At 45.3% G+C, this 20046-nt stretch overlaps 1 protein-coding gene, 1 long non-coding RNA gene and 1 pseudogene across 2 annotated transcripts; 1 reads left to right on the forward strand and 2 right to left on the reverse strand.

Annotated features, from left to right (window-relative positions):
- The first annotated feature begins 1323 nt into the window (after positions 1–1323).
- Positions 1324–5383, forward strand: LOC120689075 (annotated as a pseudogene).
- On the reverse strand, positions 4999–9880 carry LOC120691313 (cellulose synthase-like protein D1). The gene is made up of 4 exons (XM_039974356.1): positions 8556–9880; positions 7285–8101; positions 6150–7205; positions 4999–6056 (listed from the first exon to the last, which is right to left on the reverse strand). Exons 1-4 carry the CDS (start codon positions 9443–9445, stop codon positions 5349–5351), a joined length of 3471 nt encoding a protein of 1156 aa, XP_039830290.1. The 5' UTR covers positions 9446–9880; the 3' UTR covers positions 4999–5348.
- A 2379-nt stretch (positions 9881–12259) lies between these two features.
- Positions 12260–13203, reverse strand: LOC120692889. The gene is made up of 2 exons (XR_005682775.1): positions 12824–13203; positions 12260–12716 (listed from the first exon to the last, which is right to left on the reverse strand). It is a non-coding gene; the product is annotated as an uncharacterized LOC120692889 (long non-coding RNA).
- Positions 13204–20046: the final 6843 nt, after the last annotated feature.

Consider the following 20046-nt stretch of genomic DNA (forward strand, 5'->3'; position numbering starts at 1 on the left):
CCTCTGCCGGCAGCCTCCACAGCATGGAAAACCGCAAGAACCACCACCCCAGACCTCCGTCGAGATGGATTTGGGACGCTGAAGGAGCATCAGCGAGCACACCGTCGGGGGAGGAGGAAGAGCACCCAATCCACAGCTGGCAACACCGTCCCCGACCAGGATAACAAAGCCCACGGAGGAGCAAGTAAGATCCAACACAAAGAGGACCAACACGAACCTCATACGGAACAACTCAGAGCCGATGCCGAGGTTGCCACCAGCGCTAGAAGCTCGAAGAGGACACCTTATTCTCCCTGGGTCGCCGTCGGAGTCATGTGCAGATGCAGCGGCGCAAGCCCAGAGGGACAAAAGAAGCTGGCATGGAGTCAATCGCGTCGCTGTCGCCAACGAGCAGAGGCGCGCCGAAGAACTCCACCGGCAAACCCTAACTACTAGAACGAAACTAATCTAATCCTAGAGCTATAGCTACTTTGGCCGTCGATCCTCCCGATTCCCTCCCCGCTGAGCCGTCGGAGCGGCCGTCGGAGGAGGGAATCGCTCGGATCAACGCCGGAGAGAAGGGTCGCCTCTGATGCCGCGCTCGGTACTGTAGCCCGGTGGTATTTGATTCTATGCGAGTTTTTGGTTAGTATTTGGTTTGGGCTACGCGTCTTGAATGTACCAAACAGACGGTGTGATGAATTGGTGTTGTATGTTGTTAAGGGACGGTATTGATACGCATGAATGTACCAAACGGCAAATGTGTTGAAGGATAACGTTTATGGACTACAAACTCCATTTTTTTGGGAAAACTATTTTTTAATAATTTTTTGGGAAAACTATGGACTACCAACTTCTCTGCTGTGCTGCTGCTCTAGCTACATTCAGGCCCTGTTTAGTTGAAAATGCAAATTTTTTTTGCGAAAGAATCTTGCTAATTTGAAGTACTAAATCAAGTCTATTTACAATTTTTTTTGCACAGATGGGTTGTAAATCGCGAGACGAATATAATGATGCTAATTAATCCATGATTAATCTATAATTAACGGACGGTTACTGTAGCATCACTGTTGCAATCATAGATTAAGTAGGCTCATTAGATTCGTCTCGCGATTTACAGCCCATCCATGCAAAAAGTTTTGTAAATAGACTTCATTTAGTATTACGTGTATGTGTCGAAATATTCGATGTGATGTTTTTTTTTGCGTTTAGGGGGTTTAAGGGGGTGGTAACTAAACAGCCTCAGCGAGCTCCAGCTTCTCTGCTGTGCTGATGCTGTTCTAGCTCCATTCAGCGAGCCGACTCGCCGCTCACCGAAGGAGAGCGCCGCTCTTCTGTGCCGGGATGTCCTTCCCTGCGGCGGCGTTCCATCCTTCCCTGCCGCGTGTCGTCCGCACTTGCAATGCCAGCGACGCCGCTTGCGTCCTCGTCCACTTCCTTCCATGCTCCCCAGCCGCGCGCAGGTGGGCGCCGCCGCCTTCTTCGCACCCAAGCCGCAGCCCCAGCGTCCCCCCGCAGCTGCTAACGCCGTAGCTTGTCGACTCCGTCGTCTCCCGCTGCCCCTCAGACGGCCTCGCGCTCTCTTTCTTCCTTTGGTGCGCCCGCCGCCCCGGCTACTTCCACCCGTCCTCCTTGGACCGCGCCACCCGCCTCGGCACCGCGCACGCGCTTCTCCGCGAGATCCAGTGCCTCGGCTGCCCCATCAAGCCCCAGACTTTCCTCCTGCTCGGGCTCTACTGGCGCGGGGCCCTCTACACTCTCGCTGCGGAGGTATTCGATCAAATGTGTCACTGGGGATACAGTCCCCAATGCCATCGCCTGGAACGTCGTCCTCGACATCCTTCTCAGGGAAGGCCATCTCGAAACGGATCGGTGAGATGCGCACCCGGCGCCCAATTACCTCACCTACGCCATCTTGCTCACTCATCGCTGCAGGGAGGGGAACTCAGAAATGGTGCAGCAGGGATTTCAACCAAGCTCTGCTTCTCTCACGGCTGTTTTTGCTTGCTGCAGTAAGGGTGGAAGCCTGGAACCATGTCCGAGCTTTCTGCAGCTGCTTTCTTTCACGCTTGTCTCAGGTTGCAAGCCCACCGCGGCCATGTGGACATGTTTGATCGCTCGTCTGTGCCGCCAAGGAAGACTAGAGGAGGCTTCTAGCGTGCTGGCAAAGATGGTTGATTCTGGTACTGCTCCTTCTGCGGTCACTTACACGCCACTTGTCAGAGGATTCTTGCGAGCTGGTGGGCATGAAAAGGTCAGCGAGCTTTTGAGATCCATGGTGTCTGCCAACTGCAGCCCAGACATTGTTCTGATGGATAGTATGGCAAAAGGGAGCAGATATGATGAGGCCGAAGATATTTACATGAATATTCATGGCAGCCAGATAAATCGGATGCATACACTTTACTTTAGCTCAGTTATTACGGTTCTCATGGGACATAGGTCTAATTCGTAGATTGATTCTACCCTCAGATACTTCTTTTGATGATCTTGTGGCCTGCAATTCCATGCTGAGTGCTCTGTGCAAGTCAGGTTTTCCGTCAGGAGCCATCCAGTTCTACGTTGATAAAATCGATTCGCGCATTAAGGCTAGACAGCTACACTTATGTCGGATCACTCGATAGTTTGTGCCAGTCAGGAAGGGTATACCATACAATTTATGCCTACCGTGATGTAACTGTGAGCAATCCTGAATTGAATGCCTATGTTCATGCAGGAACCCTCAGTGATAATGTTAGACAGGGCTGGAGCTTTTTGGCCTTAAGAACTTTAAGAGAGGCTATACATGCAAATTATGCTCTTGATGTCTGTTACACTATTGTTTTACATGGTCGTTTCTGTGCTCATTTGGTGGAAAGAGATTTGCGGGCTGTTTGAACAGATGAAACAATCAGGAATAGCACCCACACTAGTACATATAGCTTGATGCTTCGTGGACTTTGCAGGACCAGGGATCTGCATGCTGTCAAGCAGTTTATAGCAGAGATGGAACATACTGATGTTGGAATGAACAGTATATCATTCAATGCAATCGTTGGTTCAGCTGCTGCTATGATCGAAGACATGCTTAATCTAGGCATGAAACCTAGTACCAAAACCTGTTCTTTACTTGTTCAGTCCATTGGCTATAAACTCGTTTTGGAGGATAATTCCGCTGCCACTGTTGAAAAGTGATGGGTCAGAACTCATCCAGTGATCTCCCGCCTGTTCGGCCGGCTGGGCTGGCCAGCTCCAGCCAGCCCCAGCCGCTGGCGTTGGAAGCTTTTCCGAGTCGGCTTACTGTAGCTACATAAGCCGAACAGGCTGCTCCTCGTATGCTCAGCTTCATAAGCCATATTATGTCAACTAGACAAGTATATTGTTTCTCTCCCAACTACAGGTGGTCATGCACAGCTGCATAAAGCTATACAGTACTAAAGGATGATGAATCCTTAATGGCTTTCTGCCTTTGGTAGGTATTATACTGCCCTTAAAAAAAGGTGCTACGCCATTTTTCTTGTGATATCCAACAACAGGTACCATAATTGTTGAATAGTTGTTTACCTCAGAGATATGAGTTTCTTAAATGTTCTACTGTCATGTCACTTTTGTCCTTTTTTTCTTCTTAATTTTAGCAGAAACTATTTTATTTAATGTTTAAATGCAGAATGCTTAGGCATGATGGTGTTGAATGCGGTAAATATCCAATGAAGAAAATACTTAACCCCACTCTAGAAGCAGCTCCAACATCTAGTGTCTATATGATCATAAGATGGGTCCATGCTATGGTCATAAATATAACTGTACTTGGACACAGAAAACATGAAGGATAATACTATGCCAATAAATAGTTGACTTTTTTTAACGCAAACCAATAAATAGTTGATTATGCTAGCCATTCTTCTGTTAGCCAAGCGATGAAGAAAGCATACGACTAAATCACCATTTTGCTTTGTGCTTATTACTCAACTATTATGCTGGCATAGGTTTGGCAACTGGCCTCACCAAGGTGATGTATTCTCCTATGATACTATGCCAATAAATAGTTGATTATGCTAGCCATTCTTCTGTTAGCCATGACGAAAGCATATGCCTAAATCCCCATTTTGCTTTGTGCTTATTACTCAACCATTATGCTGGCATAGTTCTGGCCTCAACAAGGTGGTGTATTCTCTCATGCTTATTGCTGCAGTTAATTGTTGTTTTCATTTTTGTTCTTTCAGTTTGTAGTTGTCTGACATCCATCTATTAATCGCGTGTATTCTTTTTGGAAGATTGGCTACTAGGGTTAAGTGCATGGTGGCAATTGATGTGCATGTATGCTTTAATTGACATGTATGCCTGTTATGGGTAGCCAGAGGACCCGCAATCCTTCACGTTGGATGTGTTAGTTTGTTTGGTAGGATAAATTTTAAGCGAGTGGTTAAACCAGTTAGTTGGCATCCTTATCTCTCGACATGAAGGATGCATAGGCTGGCCCTCCAGCCACCCAAAACACTGCCAACTTTTAATAACTCAATAACATGTAGAAAACTCCTACTGGTTATTTGATTCATGCTGAAATACTTGGCTGTATAATAATGCAGTGATGAACCTGTGTTCTCTTATGTTTACTGGATTAATTTGTATCCGGTTTATTGGTTCCTCATTTATGATCATTCAAATTGTAATAGTTTGAATGTTCTTGATCCTTTGGTTTTACTCTGAAACAGGTTAGCCGATATACTGTGATGAAACAGAGCCATCTGAAAAGTATCACTTATTGCAGGAAATTTAGTCTAGTACTATAAATATCGGATCTTTCAACTTGCACTCTCAACTAATGGAATTTCACTTGATCTCAGAATGTGAAGGTATGCTATAGATATTTCACAGCTTTCACTGCCACATTGTTACTGTGAATAGTATTTTATTATTGTTGATTGAGAAAGAGGCAACTTTCTTTCCACATTGATGATATTTATTCTACCCCAGATAGTTAAAATCAGCATTGTATGTGTGTGCTACTACTTAGTTAATGGCGCTAATCTTCATAATAAAAAGACACAAATAATGACATTGTACTCAACCGGGAAAAACTTTATAGAGTAACATTATTAACATGCTAACAACACATTACACCTTTTTGGGCACACAATTCAACTGAGAACGAGCTCTAAAGAAATAAAATATCAGAAAGAATCAAAACAGTGGTTCCACCTTTTGATTGCTAGAATAGATATATATATCCTATGTTTTCCTCTCTGTAATGAGACTGAGCTGCAAAGTAACCCATTGTCTAAATCACAGGGCATTCTTTAGGTATGCTGCAAAACCTGAATGTCATTAGGTTGCTTTCATAATTTCCTGTATCCATTCAGTAAGAGCTATAGGTTTGAACACAGACTGAGTCAGGGGAAAGAAAACGACCCGCCAAACTGCGAGTTGGGAGCTTGTGATGGAGGCTTGATCGCAATCCAGAGCAATGAGATGGTGATGGAAACAAGTCCAGACCAGACATACACAATAGTGGGTGTCCTTCCTCTCCTGCCCATGAGCCCCTTTGCAAATGGATATAAATGAGCAAGCACCCAGAAGCTGAAAAACACTCCACCAAGAAGCTTGCTCCATTGTGGGATTGTGCTGTAAATTGTTCGGCTGAAGCCAACAGCAATGGCAACAAGGTTGATCATGATGATGGTGAGGGGTGGTATCATTAATGATGTCCATTTTACTATGTAGAGTTCTGCAAATTCATCCTCTACATCATCACCCACTTGCTTTGAAGTGAGTGTAAATGAGATTTCAATCCCTGCAATCACTTTTAGGAGACCTTGCAGCACAGCAGCCAGGTGTGCACTAGTTCCACCAATGAGCCAGAATTGTTCGTTTCGCCACCACTCCTCAAGTGCAATGCCAGACCACTTGATTTCCAACATGGCCAGGAGGCAAAGAGTGATAGTGATGATAAGTAGGTATGTCAGGAAGGTGACATTGAGTGTTTGCACAATGAACTGCCCTGAGAAGAGGGAAAGTGCTGGAAGGAAGCAGTAAACAATGAGGAAGATGGATGTGAAGGGATATATACCAACATTGAGGTAAGCAATCCTTTGAAGAACCTGTGGACAGAGAAAATTGGTCATTCTTTTGGATTAAGAATTAACATTACATTAGTAAGGGATAGTAATGCTTCAGGGGCATCTAGTGCAAACCTTCATCTTGGAGCTGGCTAACAATGCATTGTTACGGGAGAAGAAGATTTCAACAGAACCAGTGGCCCATCGAAGCACCTGATGAAGGCGGTCAGTAAGGTTGATAGGAGCAGTGCCACGGAAGGCATCACGCTGTGTGACACAGTAAACCGACTTCCATCCACGATTATGCATGCGGTACCCTGTCACAACATCCTCAGTGACAGACCCATAGATCCACCCCACCCTTATACCCCATTCTGTCTTCTCCTCGTACCAACATGAGATCACACTGATTGCTTCTGCTACGATGGATGCATCTAGCATTTCACGAGGGATTGTTAGAGCACCAGGTGGACGCCCATTCTTGACAGATGGATGGTCAGCCAAGGGTCTTCCCTGGAATTCCGCTACTGGAATGGAGTCAATCAGAAAGCTTGAATTTCCAAACTTCTTGGGGAATGTTGCGAGGTTCATGCTATCACCATCAAAATCATTCATGCGAAGAGCCATTGTTTCCTCAGGGTTAGCATTGGAAGCTGATGCCTTACGGCGGCGTGGGAGACAGCAACTGCAGAATCCTGGGCTGTGATCCTTGGAACGAGGTGGATCAAAGCCATAAAGAGCAATTCGACGGAAGAGGCATCCAGTACCAACATACACTGGTCCTTGCAGACCATCAAGTGCACGCATGTTGATATCAAAGAAAACTGTATTGTGGTTGGCATAACGATCAGAAGGGTCAATACCTTCAAACCGCTGAGGGAACTGCACATAGCAGAGGCGGTCACCACCACGGTCCATCATGAAGCACATCCCCTCCCTTAAGGCCTTTGAGTTGTAGACATAGTGATCACAGTCCAGATTAAGAATGAATGGACCATTGGACATGATTGCTGAAGCACGGACCAGTGCATTCATAGCACCTGCTTTCTTATTGTGATCGTATCCTGGGCGCTTCTCTCTTGAGACATACACCAGCATTGGAAGCCGTGTATCCACTCCTGCGAAGTCAAGAGGTGACTTTTCATTGATGTTCCCATACATGGGCATGTCACTTGGTGGTTTCAGCATAACCTGAGGTACAGAAGAATGCATATGTTAGTATAGTACTAGACCAGATGGAGGTGATACATGATTGTGATGGGAGCAGCACCTGTATGATTCCTGCGTGATCACCTCGGGCATGATCCTGTGAGGGTTGGAGCCAGGTACCAGGCCAGTGAGTGCCATCAGCCATCCATGTTGCCTTGGGAATCTTCACCGGCTCAAACGGTTCATCACCTCCAGCCTTCATCTTTTCCCTCTGAAGTTTCATTGCCTGGATCTCTTCACGGGCATGGTACGCATCTGAGCGACGGCGGATGGCATCTGGCAAGCCATTAACACGGACCTTGAACTCATCATATTCACGCTTGATCCGCCTTCTGTCCTTGACAAAGTCCGGCTTCACCTTGTTCTTGAAGGGATCTCTCTTCAGGTTGAAATAGCTGTCAGGGTTCCTGGGTTCTATGTCATGCTTCCTGCAGAATGGCACCCAGAGATTGGCAAAGCTCGCTGCTTCAGCCATCGCTTCGAAGGTGAGCAATGCCCCTCCATCATCTGACACGTAACATGCAAGCTTTTCTACAGGGTAGTCAGCTGCGAGGATGGAGAGAATTGTGTTTGCAGTGACCAAGACTGGCTCCTTCTCTGGATCAGCAGTTGACACAAAGATGTCAATTCCAGGGAGATCGGATTTGCCTGTTGGATTGTTAGGTGTGGGCATCTCAAATTTCTCCTTCAGCACAGAGAGGTCTGTTGCGCGGTTGATAGGGCACAACTTTGGGAGCTGGTCCAGTACCCATGAGAACGCAAACCAGAGCTCACAGACAATTGACATTCCCCAAAGCCAAATGGCGTCCTGGTTTTGGTGCTTGATACGCCACATGAGGAAGAAGGCCAGCGCGACCAATCGGATTAAGACGAGGAGCCTGCATGGAGGAACAGTGTGAACAGCATGACAAAGAAGACCGGTGCAACAAAGCGGCAATGTAGCGGCAGAAACCATCGTTATGTTTTTAAATTCAACACTAGTACAGTACAATGTTAGACTTATTTGGTATTTTATCCCTCAACATTGTTTTAGTATAAATGTATAATCATAGGTATATAGTAGAAATAATAGGCTTTGCTTGGGAACTCAACTAGAGTACAAATGTAGTGACCTTGTATCCTGTAAATTAAATTCTGTCCAGTTGCATGCAAAATGGCCCGGCTATTCTCTTTATGGTGGATAAGCAAGCTACGGCACTTGCATTGTTCTATTCTATCTTAGAAATACATTGTTAACGGTGCATATGTATACAAGATATGTTCTTTCAGGTAAACAAAACTGTTGGCATTTGTTAGTAAGATAAGAATGCAAGAGATGATAACGATGCTCACCTGTAAGGACTGATGACGGCAGCTGGAACCCTCAGTTTGCGGGTGAGCGGCCGCCATGGTTTGGTCAAGAGCTCCTTGGGGTGCCCAGGTCCAGCTGGGGCGCCGCCATCGGCGTCGTCATCCACGCCGTCCTGGGGCCAGATGGCGTTGCCATAGCCATAGGTGCCCTTGGTCTCGAAGAGCCAGCGGTTGTGATCGAACTCGCCGGACTGGTTGACGTTGGTCTGCTTGACCAGCGACAGGCGCCTCTCCATCTTGTGGCCGTTGGCGCCGGCGGGCCCGCGGGGCAGCGAGAGCGCCCTCGTGACCTCGGCCCCGCCGGCGAGGTCCTCCCACTCGGTGTTCTTGTACGGCTCCTTGCAGCCCGGGCAGGCGGCGCCGCCGGCCTTGACGGCGTCCGTGAAGCAGTCGACGCAGATCCTGAAGTCGCACTCGCAGGGGAGCACGACGTCGCCGCGGGCGTCGCGCATGGCCCTGGCGTCGCAGCCCTCGACCATGCAGGCGCCGGCGCCCTTGGCGCCGCCGCGGCGGCCGGCGCCGGCGCCGTCCTGCTTGTCCATGACGTGCGCGCGGGTGACGCTGTTGAAGCCGCCGGTGAAGAGCGAGCCGGAGACGTAGCACTCCTCGGCCCTGGCGGCGGCGGCGCCGTCCTCGTCCTCCATGGGCTGGTTGTCGGGCGTCATGGGGATGTGGACGTGGTAGTCCTGGAAGTCGACGCTGCTGATCTCCGAGTCCAGGTCGTCGCGCGAGTAGCTGATGAAGCGCCCGGAGTCGGTCCGGCGGCCGAAGACGACCGTCGGCGCCGATGTGGGCGCGGCGGGCGGCTTGCCGGCGCCCTGCGCCGGCATGCGGCTGGAGCCGCTGTTCTTGAGGATGCCCTTGGACGCCATGATGGCTCTCGAGGACACTTCCTGGCCTTGTTCACAGCTCAGAGTGGTTTCACCTGGATGCTATGGCGATCTGCAGAATCCGATTTGCCGGAAGAAGGATGGAAAACTTTTGGCGTGAGCAGAGCCGTCGCACAAGCGAAATGCGCGTGCAGTAAAAGGATGGAATTTTGCATGAAAAAAGGAAAGCGGCCAAGGGTGATTGGCTCGTGATGAGGACTTGCTATGCATGCTGTGCGATGATGCAGCAAGAAAGCATGAATGCAGCAGCAGATGGAGTAGCCTGCCTGCTGATGCGTAGCAGAAGTAAACGAAAAATTGGCAGAAACTGAAGGCGTTAGTCTAGCACTCCTACTCCTATGAGACTTTTGTTGGTAGCTCTGTTTCTGAATTTGCTTGCAGAAACAGAGATGGAGAGATCCACGACAACATTATATTCGTAGAAAGAGCACATCTTAGGAGTGGATTCACATTAGGAGAACCAATACTAGCAGAAAGCGGCTTACCTTTTGTTCGTCATCTGACGACTTGCCGAGAGGAATGGCAGAAAGAGGACGACAGGACGATTGATTGATCTCGCAGAGGGAGACCAAGTCCAAACAAACGAAGCCGTACAGGAAAGAAAGCTGAAGCTTGAACCTGTCCAATACAATGGATCGCTTCAGCAGGCGTCGGTCAATGTTGCAGCAGCAGCAAACAAGGCTTTCTTGACGATGTGCGGGCTGCCCCCTGGCGTGGTTATTTGAATGCTTGGAGCTGGAGCTCAAGGGGTTGTTCCTGATTGGTTTGGTTGGGGAATGAGAGGCGCCGGAGAGGAAGCGGGGTGGGGGTGGGGCGCACGACGCCACCGCGCGCCAAGGCGGCAACGACCCTGATCGGTGCTCTGGCTGCCATGTGGGGTCCTCTACCCAACCGAACAGAGTCCCCAGCCTGAATGTGCTCGTTTCCAGACTTCCGACTCCTCGATGCACGGGGGCAATTAGTACTAATCTCCACTTGTATCCATTCTGAGCATTTTACTCGTATTTTTTTTTTCATTTTCACACCTGTTAACTTCACCTGTACTGCGTCACCGGCATTCAGGTGAATGGTTGGGCGCTGGCCCTGGTTCATGGGCAGCAGCAATTCGTACCAAGGTTTTTTTTACCTTGTAGTACCTGATCAGTTGTGTTCTGCCATGACGGAACAATGGTCCAGAGTCAATGAGCAAGGCCAGTTCACTAGAGAAAAAAAGGGAACCCTGCGCTGCCCTACCTGCGTCGTGGTCGTGGAGATGAGATGGAGCAAGGGTCGTCGTGCCTGCCACTCCCCTCCCATCTGTAATGTGTTCAGGGACCTGACCTGACCTTCCTCCCGGTCTCGGGTCTGCCTGCACTGCACACCACGACGCAGCAGCCCGAACGGACTGAGGATCCCAAACCCCCAACGTCAGAGTGTTACGTTCCTTGCAGAGGTCAACACGGACAGAGCTTCATCAACAACCAAAAGGCGTACCTCCATCGATCATGCATGGCATCACTCGACATGTCTCGTGCGAGTTGCGCACACGATCAGCCGAGCCCCCTCATTTTGCTGTTGCTCCCAACTCACGCTTGCATTGGTTTATTATGGGCAAAGTAGAAGTAGCCTAATACGTTCCTAAACTTTCCTTAAGGATCATTTTGGTCCCTAAACTATTAAATAGATCACTTCCCTCATGTTTCCTTTTAGGATCAAATTCGTCCATGTATATAGATGGATATTTGGCATGCCATGTCAGCCGCATGTGGGCACCCTTTCGATGAGTCAGCATGGTAGAATGGTCTATTTTATCCTTTTCACTCATCATATCTGGAACACAAGCATGCATCACAGTGGCGGACGCAGGAATTTGATATTGGGTGTACATAAAAATTAGTAAACCCTAATCATACAAATGTACATGGTACAACACAAAATAGTTTCTTAATCCATTATCCAAACAATACCTTCGACACTGCAAATAAAACAAAATTATAAATTAACTCAACGAAGCTGCTTTTGGAAACGAGAGATGATGTCTTCATCAGTAACAAGTAGGAAAAATTTCTTATTAATAAATGTAACCAAGAAATATTTAAATATTGACCTTCCATACTATTTCTTAGCTTGTTCTTTACAAAAATTCATAGCTAAATGAAACAATAGCCAATTTGATTTCGTACGAACCATTGGTGGGGCAGGAATTAAACACGTTGTGGCTGTAGCTGTGTATAGCATCGATGTGACCTGCTCATCCTCGGCGACTCCGCATTTGTGGCTGTCGGCCTTCCGCATGCGCACTGTTGCCGTGATCTGTTCTGCACCTCCCATTGCCAGCTGTGCAGCAAGCGTGGGAGTGTGGCGCCACGGCAGCGACAGACTTATCCTCCATTATATCAACTGCCGGCAAGGCAAGCAGACGCCGAACTGATGAGATTCGTGGAAGACAGAAACGGGGATTGGATCGTGAGGCAGCAGGCCAAGCAAGCAGGTTGAGAAAGGTCTATTTCTTTTGTTTAGGATCAAATAAATACAATTTGACCCAGTTACAGGTATACCTATATGTATATGCATACAAATTGAATCTTTGTTTGTCAAAATTATTGGGTGTACATCTGTACACCCATGCACCTATACTGCGTCCGCCCCTGATGCATCATCTTCTATCCTACCGGACATATATCTAGCTTCAGATTTTTTGTTGAACCTTTTCTATACATATAACATATGACATTGTTCAGGCTCTGGTAAAAACATTTCTGTTACTTTCATTTTGGAAAAAAACAAAACTAACAATGACATTGTGCTTCAGCTGAGTATGACAAATTCTTTTTTTTTTGTAATGTTTCAAATTCACATGAGATAATTGGCCGAACTAATAGGGGAATGAGGTAATTATAAGAGCATCTCCAAGAGCTCCTTCAAATCACATTAGCTAAATTCCAGTTTAGCTAACCATTTAGCTAATATTATATCTCTATATTGTGCTTCTCTCCAACAGACTAGCCAAATTACACTCTTCATATCCAATTCTGTCTCTCCTCTCTCCAGCTCTCTGCAGGTGGGGCCGGACCAAGGCTACGCTGCCGCCCGTCGCTGACGAAGCGAGCTGCTGCCGCCACCGGCCGGCCTCCCGCCGCCGCCTGGCCTCCCGTCGCACGTCGGCGTCTGCCAGGGTTCGTCGCGCCCTGCTCGCCGTGAATCGACTGGAAGGGGGCAGCGATGGGTGCCTCAGAGGCTCAGACAGCAACGGCGGTGACACATGATGCCTATCCTGCACGTTTCCCATCAAGAACAGACACACAATGAGCATCGCAGGAACCAACTAGAGCCTGAACGGTGACTGATGCTGCTCGAAAATCACGAGAGATAATGACTCACCGCGAAGCTCCTCACAGGCGGCAATGGAGACAGCGTCGCTGCACACCACTGCCTCTCCGGCGGAGAAAAGGTCATGCTGGAGCTGGAAATCAGTCGAGGGGCTAGAGGAGCTGCTCACGACGGAAGGAATTGAACCGAGGTGGACTGGAGCTCACGAATTCCGGCGAGCGGCAGCGGCTGCCGGAAAACAGAGATGTGGGGGAAAAGCGACCTCGCCGCTGCCAACCAGCGCAGCGCTCGACGTGCGCGTTAGACGACAGCAAGGTGGCGCTCAGCGGAGGCGGTGCTGCGGCGACGGTGTTCGGCGGCGGGACGGCGGGGGGAGGAAGCACGCACGGGAGGCCGCAGGCCGTGGGACCATGTGCGAAAGACCATGGATGGCGAATGAATCCGCCCGGCAAAAATAGCGCACGGGAGGTCGAGGATAGCGAATAGGATATATTAGCGAGATTGATGGAGGACTGTTGGATACTGTTTGTTTTTTTGCTGTTTTCTTTCATTTTTACCTATCTAGATAGATTTAGAGAAGTTCTTGGAGTTGCTCAAGGATGGCTAGTGAGCTAGACTATCTAAAAATAGAGAGCACATAAGGTAGGATGAAGAGCCACTAAATTTGGAGGGTCATTTACAAAGTTCGTTGGAAACCTTTTTTCTTTAGCAATAGCCAAATTTACATTCACGAAATGATTTAACTAATTTTTTGGAGATGCTCTAACGTGATAACTCATCCAAGGATAATTAAAACCGACGTGGCACGAACATGTGGCACATGCCATATCGCCCCAAGCACCATTCTGATCCAAAATGAAAAAAAAGGATTTAGATGGACTATTTGGTACTTAGGGACCAAAAGCAACCCTCGGATCAAAATTGAGGGACATATTTAGCTACTTATTATTATATATACAGATCGATCTATCAACTCGACGTGCCTAGCTAGCTTGCTGACCTTTGAGGAATACATTAAACGTGAAAATATCAGATAATGGAAGGATATGTGGTAGGAAACACGTAATGCTAATTAGTCGATAATGGATCTTATTCTTATTTAGCAATGGAGGACAGGATCTACAGGCACATACACATGTTTGACATGTAGGACGACGACTCTGCACTCGTGCAGTTCCACCCTCCACTTCTTCCAATAATCAACATACCCTTCATCGACCTGCCACGCGTATCATCAGCGAATGGCAGCGTGATCATGTCCTCTGACCTAGCTAGTATCATCTAGGACTAAATTTAGTCTGGATTAACAGTATGTGACTAAACTTCAGTCTATTTTAGGACTAAAAATTAAAGGGAAAATTCGATTCATGCCACCACAACTCCGTGAAATTGGGTGTCTGTAATGGCATGATTTTCAACATGAGATCCAATTTCAAGAAATTGGAGTGGCATGGATCCAACTGACCCAAAATTAAATGGGACATATATAGAAATATAAAAATATCATTTCCTCCTTGAATTTTGTTGTTGCTGTACCTGCATGCACACAGTGTGTTTGGATTTTTCCTAGTCCGTGGGTTGGTTTAGTCTAAACTAGATAGATTTTGAGGACTAATTTACTAAATTTCAGTTATGGTAGAACTAAACTTTAATATCTATTTTTAATCTAGGAAAATATCATATGCAAATTAACCTCTTTTTGCAAACCGTGCAAATTTCAATCTGGGCCATCGGATTAACATCTAAAGGGCAGTGCAGGGGGAGTGAGAGGGGGAATTTGCAAAAGTGTGATTAGAGACAGGCAGTTAATTGTAACCCAATCTCTCTATGCCCCTTGGATGTTGATCCGGTGGCCCAGATTGAAATTTACTCCCTCTGTCCTGAAATATAAGACATTCCAACATTCTTGGAGAGTCAAAGTTTTTCAAATTTGACCAAATTTTAGAGAGAATCATAAAAATTTATGGCACCAAACAGATATATTATAAAAATATATTTAATGGAGAATCTAATGATACATATTTGATATCATAAATATTATTAGTTTATTGTATAAATTTGATCAAATTTGAAAAACTTTGACTCTCCAAGAATGTTGGAATGTCTTATATTTCAGGACGGAGAAAGTACATGGTTTGCACGAAAATGTTGGTTTGCAGTGATATGTTTCCTTCTAATCTACCTGTTTGGAGCATCTAACTAAATTTTAGTCCATGAATCCAACAGAACTTATCCTGAGAGCCTTCTGTGAACCGTTTGATCTTGAACGGACGATAGAATCAGGTAAACTAGGACAACACATTTCCTACCGTGAGCAGCACAGCAGCAAAAGGTACCTCTTCCTCTCTCGCGAACGTCTTGTCTTCTCTCGACACCTGCGAATTCCTTGGTCGTGTCAATATTCACACAGGACACAGAGGAAGGGACTCGGCTAATTTACGGTCGCCCGTAAATTGAGTTGTGTACGGTCGATTTCGGACAATTTATTTTCTCCATATTTCTGTCTAGAGTCCGGCCAATCCCTTTCCATGTTCAGCTCATGTGCTCGGTCCAACAGTTTCCAGAGTCCTCACGTCACCTCGTCTCCCTCCCCCACTCGAATGTAACAATCTACAGTGACATATTTATATATCACAAATAAAAACTAACATAACTTATACAAATATAAAGAATAACCAAACATATACAAACAATTCCGAACAAAATTTTTATGAAAAATGAAAGAAAAAAACCTTTGTAGAGAAAGATTTCATAAAAATTAGAGTAGAATATTTTGAGATCGATAAATTTTGGAAAGAAATATTGTGGTGCAAAATTTTTGTATAAGCAAAAATTTGGGAGCCAAAAAGACCCAAGCAAAAGATTATTTGATAGAAACTTGAAGATAAATGTTTTAAAACAAAATTCCAGGACAAGAAAATTAAAGAAACAAAAAGTTGAAGATAAGTTAGAACATATGAAAGTTAAAAAAGAGAGGTGCCGAATTTTTGTACAAGCAAAAATTTGGAAGCCAAAAAGTCCAAGCAAAAGACTCTGAGATAAAAACTTGAATGTAAATGTTTTGACACAAAATTTCAGGATAAAAATTTGAAGAAGTGAAAAAAATAAAGATAAAAATTAGAACACATATAAGTTGGAGGTTATAAAAAAGAAGGTGAAAGTGAAAGGCGTGCGTGGCCCACTGTCCCACGTGCACTGGTGGCGCGTACCGCAAAACCAGTATTGGCAGAGGAAGTGGATAGGGATGAAAAAAAAAAGACAATTCGGCGAGTCTGGACCAGGGTTAACAATTTCGGCGAAATTTCGCCGAAATTTCGGAAAATTTTTCGTTTCCGCTAGTTACCGGGATCCGAAATTTCGGTATTTTTCGGTATATTTCATTTTCAAATTCAAAATTCAACAAATTTCGACTGAAATTCAACGAAATTCGCCGAAATTTACCGAAATTTCGGAACGGAATTCCGTTTCCGCTAAACACCGGGATTTGACCGGAAAACGAAATGGTTAACCCTGGTCTGGACAGGCTCTCCGTGTAGCAACTAGCAATGGACAATTTAAGAGGAAGTAACGTGATACAATGATTTGGGATTTCTCCGTTATAAACTGACTGCCGAGGATGAAGTCGCCGTCCCGTTTGGATCCGGCACGGCTAAACTTTCACCCTATCATATTGGATATTTAGTTGCTAATTAAAAATATTATAGACTAATAAAAAAATTAATTGCATAATCTCTAGACTAATTCTCGAGACGAATCTATTAAATCTAATTAATTTATAATTAGCCTATGTGATGATATAGTGAACATGTGCTGGTCATGGATTAAGTAGATTTAATAAATCTGTCTCGCGAATTAGCCGTAAGTTTCTGCAATTAGTTTTTATAATTAGCTCATCTTTAGCTCTCTTAGGCCGGCTTCAGTGTTGCAAATAATCGAACCATCGCAAAAAAAAAAACAAACAGAGCACATTGTGACTATCGAATCTTGTTGTCAGAGAAGAAAAACGAACCGTGTTTTCAGTTCGAACCAAGCCGAATAAAAAAAATGAGCTGCACAGATGAAAGCTATTAACAAAAGCAATCAAAGTAGAGAGAACGCTGTCCTTTTGCTAGTTTTATTTACAGTTTGGGTCCCACCCATCGAATTTAACACTGTCGGTATGGAATCGGAGTTCTGTTCGACTTGCGCGAACTGCTCCAGTGGAACCACCACTTGAGCTGCTCTTAGTTAGCATGGAAACATCTGTTGTGATAGAATTAAATTTTAGCTCTTAGGATCTAAACACCATATAGTCACCTGACGGCGGCGATCAATCCGCACTACTAGAAAATGGACCAAAAGTCTTAGCCAAAGATACCCGCTGCTGTTGCAGCTGGTACTGAGCAGCCGGTACTGATGCTCAGTACCGGCTGCAATAGCAGCTAGTACCTTTGGCCAGCAGCGCTCGAAAGGAGGCATTTTGGTACCGGGTTAAAGCACCATCCAGTACCAAAACTCGAGAATAGACACCGGATGGTGCCACCAACTGGTACCAAAAGCCCAAGAAGGAATAGGCACCGGTTGGTGGCACCAACCGGTGCCTAATGTGCGGATAACGACACTGGGTCTTGCGATGATCCGGTGCCGCCAGGTGCCTAGAGCAAAGGCACCGGTTGGTACCTTCACCCGGTGCCATTGACTAATATTTAGCACCGGTTGCTGATCTCCAATCGGTGCCTTTGTGCCGGCACTATAAATACCCCGCCCCCTTTCCCCTTCCAAGCTGTCGTGAACTCACTGTTTATGGCAGCTGAGTGAGGGGAGGGGAGGCGATTTTTTTCATTTTTTTAAAAGGTTAGTAATTTTGTTTTCAATACTTTAGCAAATTAATTTTGTAGATGTAGTTAGCATTTGATTTAGTTTATACACATGATAAATATTTATAGATATATTTTGGACCCGATTTAGTTTTAGGTTTTATATTATTGTTATATAAATTATTGGGCATAAGATAACTATTTATTTAGATGTAGTTAAAAATTGGGTTATTTTATTGTTATATTAGGCATAATATAATTATTTATAGTATATAATTTTGATGACACTCCAATTGATTTTGTAATCAATCATTGATTTATTTAATTTATTATTTTTACTTCCAATATTGATTTACAAATGGTTTATGTTGACACTCGTTTGATGTTAATAAATGAAATGTGAACCCAGATGAGTCGGCAATGAATGTACATGACGGACCGGCGTTCAATGGAGTTCATTGATGGCGTGCATAATTCATAAAAGTTTCTGAGAACCACAAGTACGGTGGTTTCGTTTGCTGTCCATGCAAAAACTGCAAGAATGAGAAGGATTACTTATCATTAAGAACCATTCACAGTCACTTGTTCAGTAGTGGTTTCATGCCGAACTACTATGGTTGGACGAAGCATGGAGAAAGATGAATTATGCTGGAGAATAATGAAGAAGAAGAGGACAAAATTCCTGACTTTGCAGGTAATTACGGTGCCTTTTTTGATGACACAGCAATGGGTGAGCCTGAAGAAGATGCTGAAGGACATGTTGTAGAAGATGATCTGGGTCAGATGCTGCGTGAAGCTGAGGAAGTTTGCGAAACAGAAAAGGAATCGAGAGATCTGAAGCGTATGTTATAGGACTATAGAACATTGTTGTACCCAGATTGCAAACAAAGCCAAAAGAAATTGGGTACCACATTAGAATTATTGCAATAGAAGGCATCAAATGGTTTGTCTGACAAGGGATTCGAGGAGTTGCTGAAACTTATAAAAAACTTACTCCCTGAGGGTAACACCTTACCGGAGACAACATATGAGGCAAAAAAGGTTGTTTGTCCTTTATCATTAGAAGCACAGAAGATACATGCTTGTCCTAATGACTGCATCCTATATTGAGGTGAGTATGAAAATTTGGATTCATGCCCTGTATGCAACACATTCTGGTATAAGATTCCTCGAGATGATCCAGGAGACATTGAGGGGATGCGTGTCAAGAAGAGGGTGCCTGCCAAGGTGATGTGGTATTTCCCTTTAATACCATGTCTGAAACGTTTGCTCATGAACAAAACGAATGCTAAATTGATGCAATGGCACAAAGAAGAACGTAAGCAAGACAATATGTTGAGACGCACCGCTGATGGATCGCAGTGGAGAAAGGTGGACAGAATATTCCCAACATTTGCAAATGATGCGAGGAATATAAGGTTCGGGTTTAGTACGAATGACATGAATCCTTTCGGCGAGCAGAGCAGTGGCCATAGTACCTGGCCTGTGACACTCTGTATATACAACCTTCCTCCTTGGTTGTGTATAAAGCAGAAATTCATTATGATACCGGTGTTTATCCCCGGCCCGAAGCAACCTGGTAACTATATAGATGTGTATATAAAACCACTGATTGATGATCTTCTATTGTTGTTGAAAGAGGAGGGTGTTTGTATGTGGGATGCACACAGTGGGACATTTTAACCTTCGTGCATTGCTTTTCGTAACCATCAACGATTGGCCAGCACTAAGCAACCTCTCCGGACATTCCAATAAGGGTTATAGGGTATGCACCCATTGTTTAGAAGAAACCGACAGCACGTATCTCAAAAACTGTAGGAAGATTATGTATATGGGTCATCGTCGATTTCTTCCGAACAAGCACCCATTAAGGAGGCATGCTCACTACGGTGGAAAGACAGATCATTGTACCAAACCTAGGCACTGTTGTGGAAAAATGGTGTTTGAAATGGTCAAAGATATAAATGCAGTATTCGGAAAAAGACCTGGCAGCAGATCAGTGCAGAGTGATGACGGAGGTGCACCTATGTGGAAGAAGAAGAGTATTTTTGGGAGTTACTTTATTGGGAAGTCTTAGAGGTCCGCCACGCAATTGATGTGATGCACCTAACAAAGAATCTTTGTGTGAACCTTTTAGGCTTCCATGGTGTCTACAGTAAGCTAAAGGATACACTGGAAGCGCGGCAAGACTTCAACGTATGACACAACAGACTGCCCTACATCCAAAAAAAGAGATAAAAGACATCATTACCTAGGTTCTGTGTGCTACACTCTTAGTAAGGAAGAGAAGCAAAGTATGTTCGACTATTTGAACAGTATCAAGGTCCCATCAGGTTCTGTGTCCTATTTTTCTTCATAATATGTTCCCTTTTAAACGATACTTTGCAGTCCTAAAAAAATACGTTCATAATCGGGCTCGTCTAGAAGGATGCATTACGAAGGGTTACGTCACAGAGGAGGTTATTGAGTTTTGTGTTG

The sequence above is a fragment of the Panicum virgatum genome, chromosome 9N (genome assembly GCF_016808335.1).
Source record: "Panicum virgatum strain AP13 chromosome 9N, P.virgatum_v5, whole genome shotgun sequence".
NCBI classification, from domain to species: domain Eukaryota; kingdom Viridiplantae; phylum Streptophyta; class Magnoliopsida; order Poales; family Poaceae; genus Panicum; species Panicum virgatum.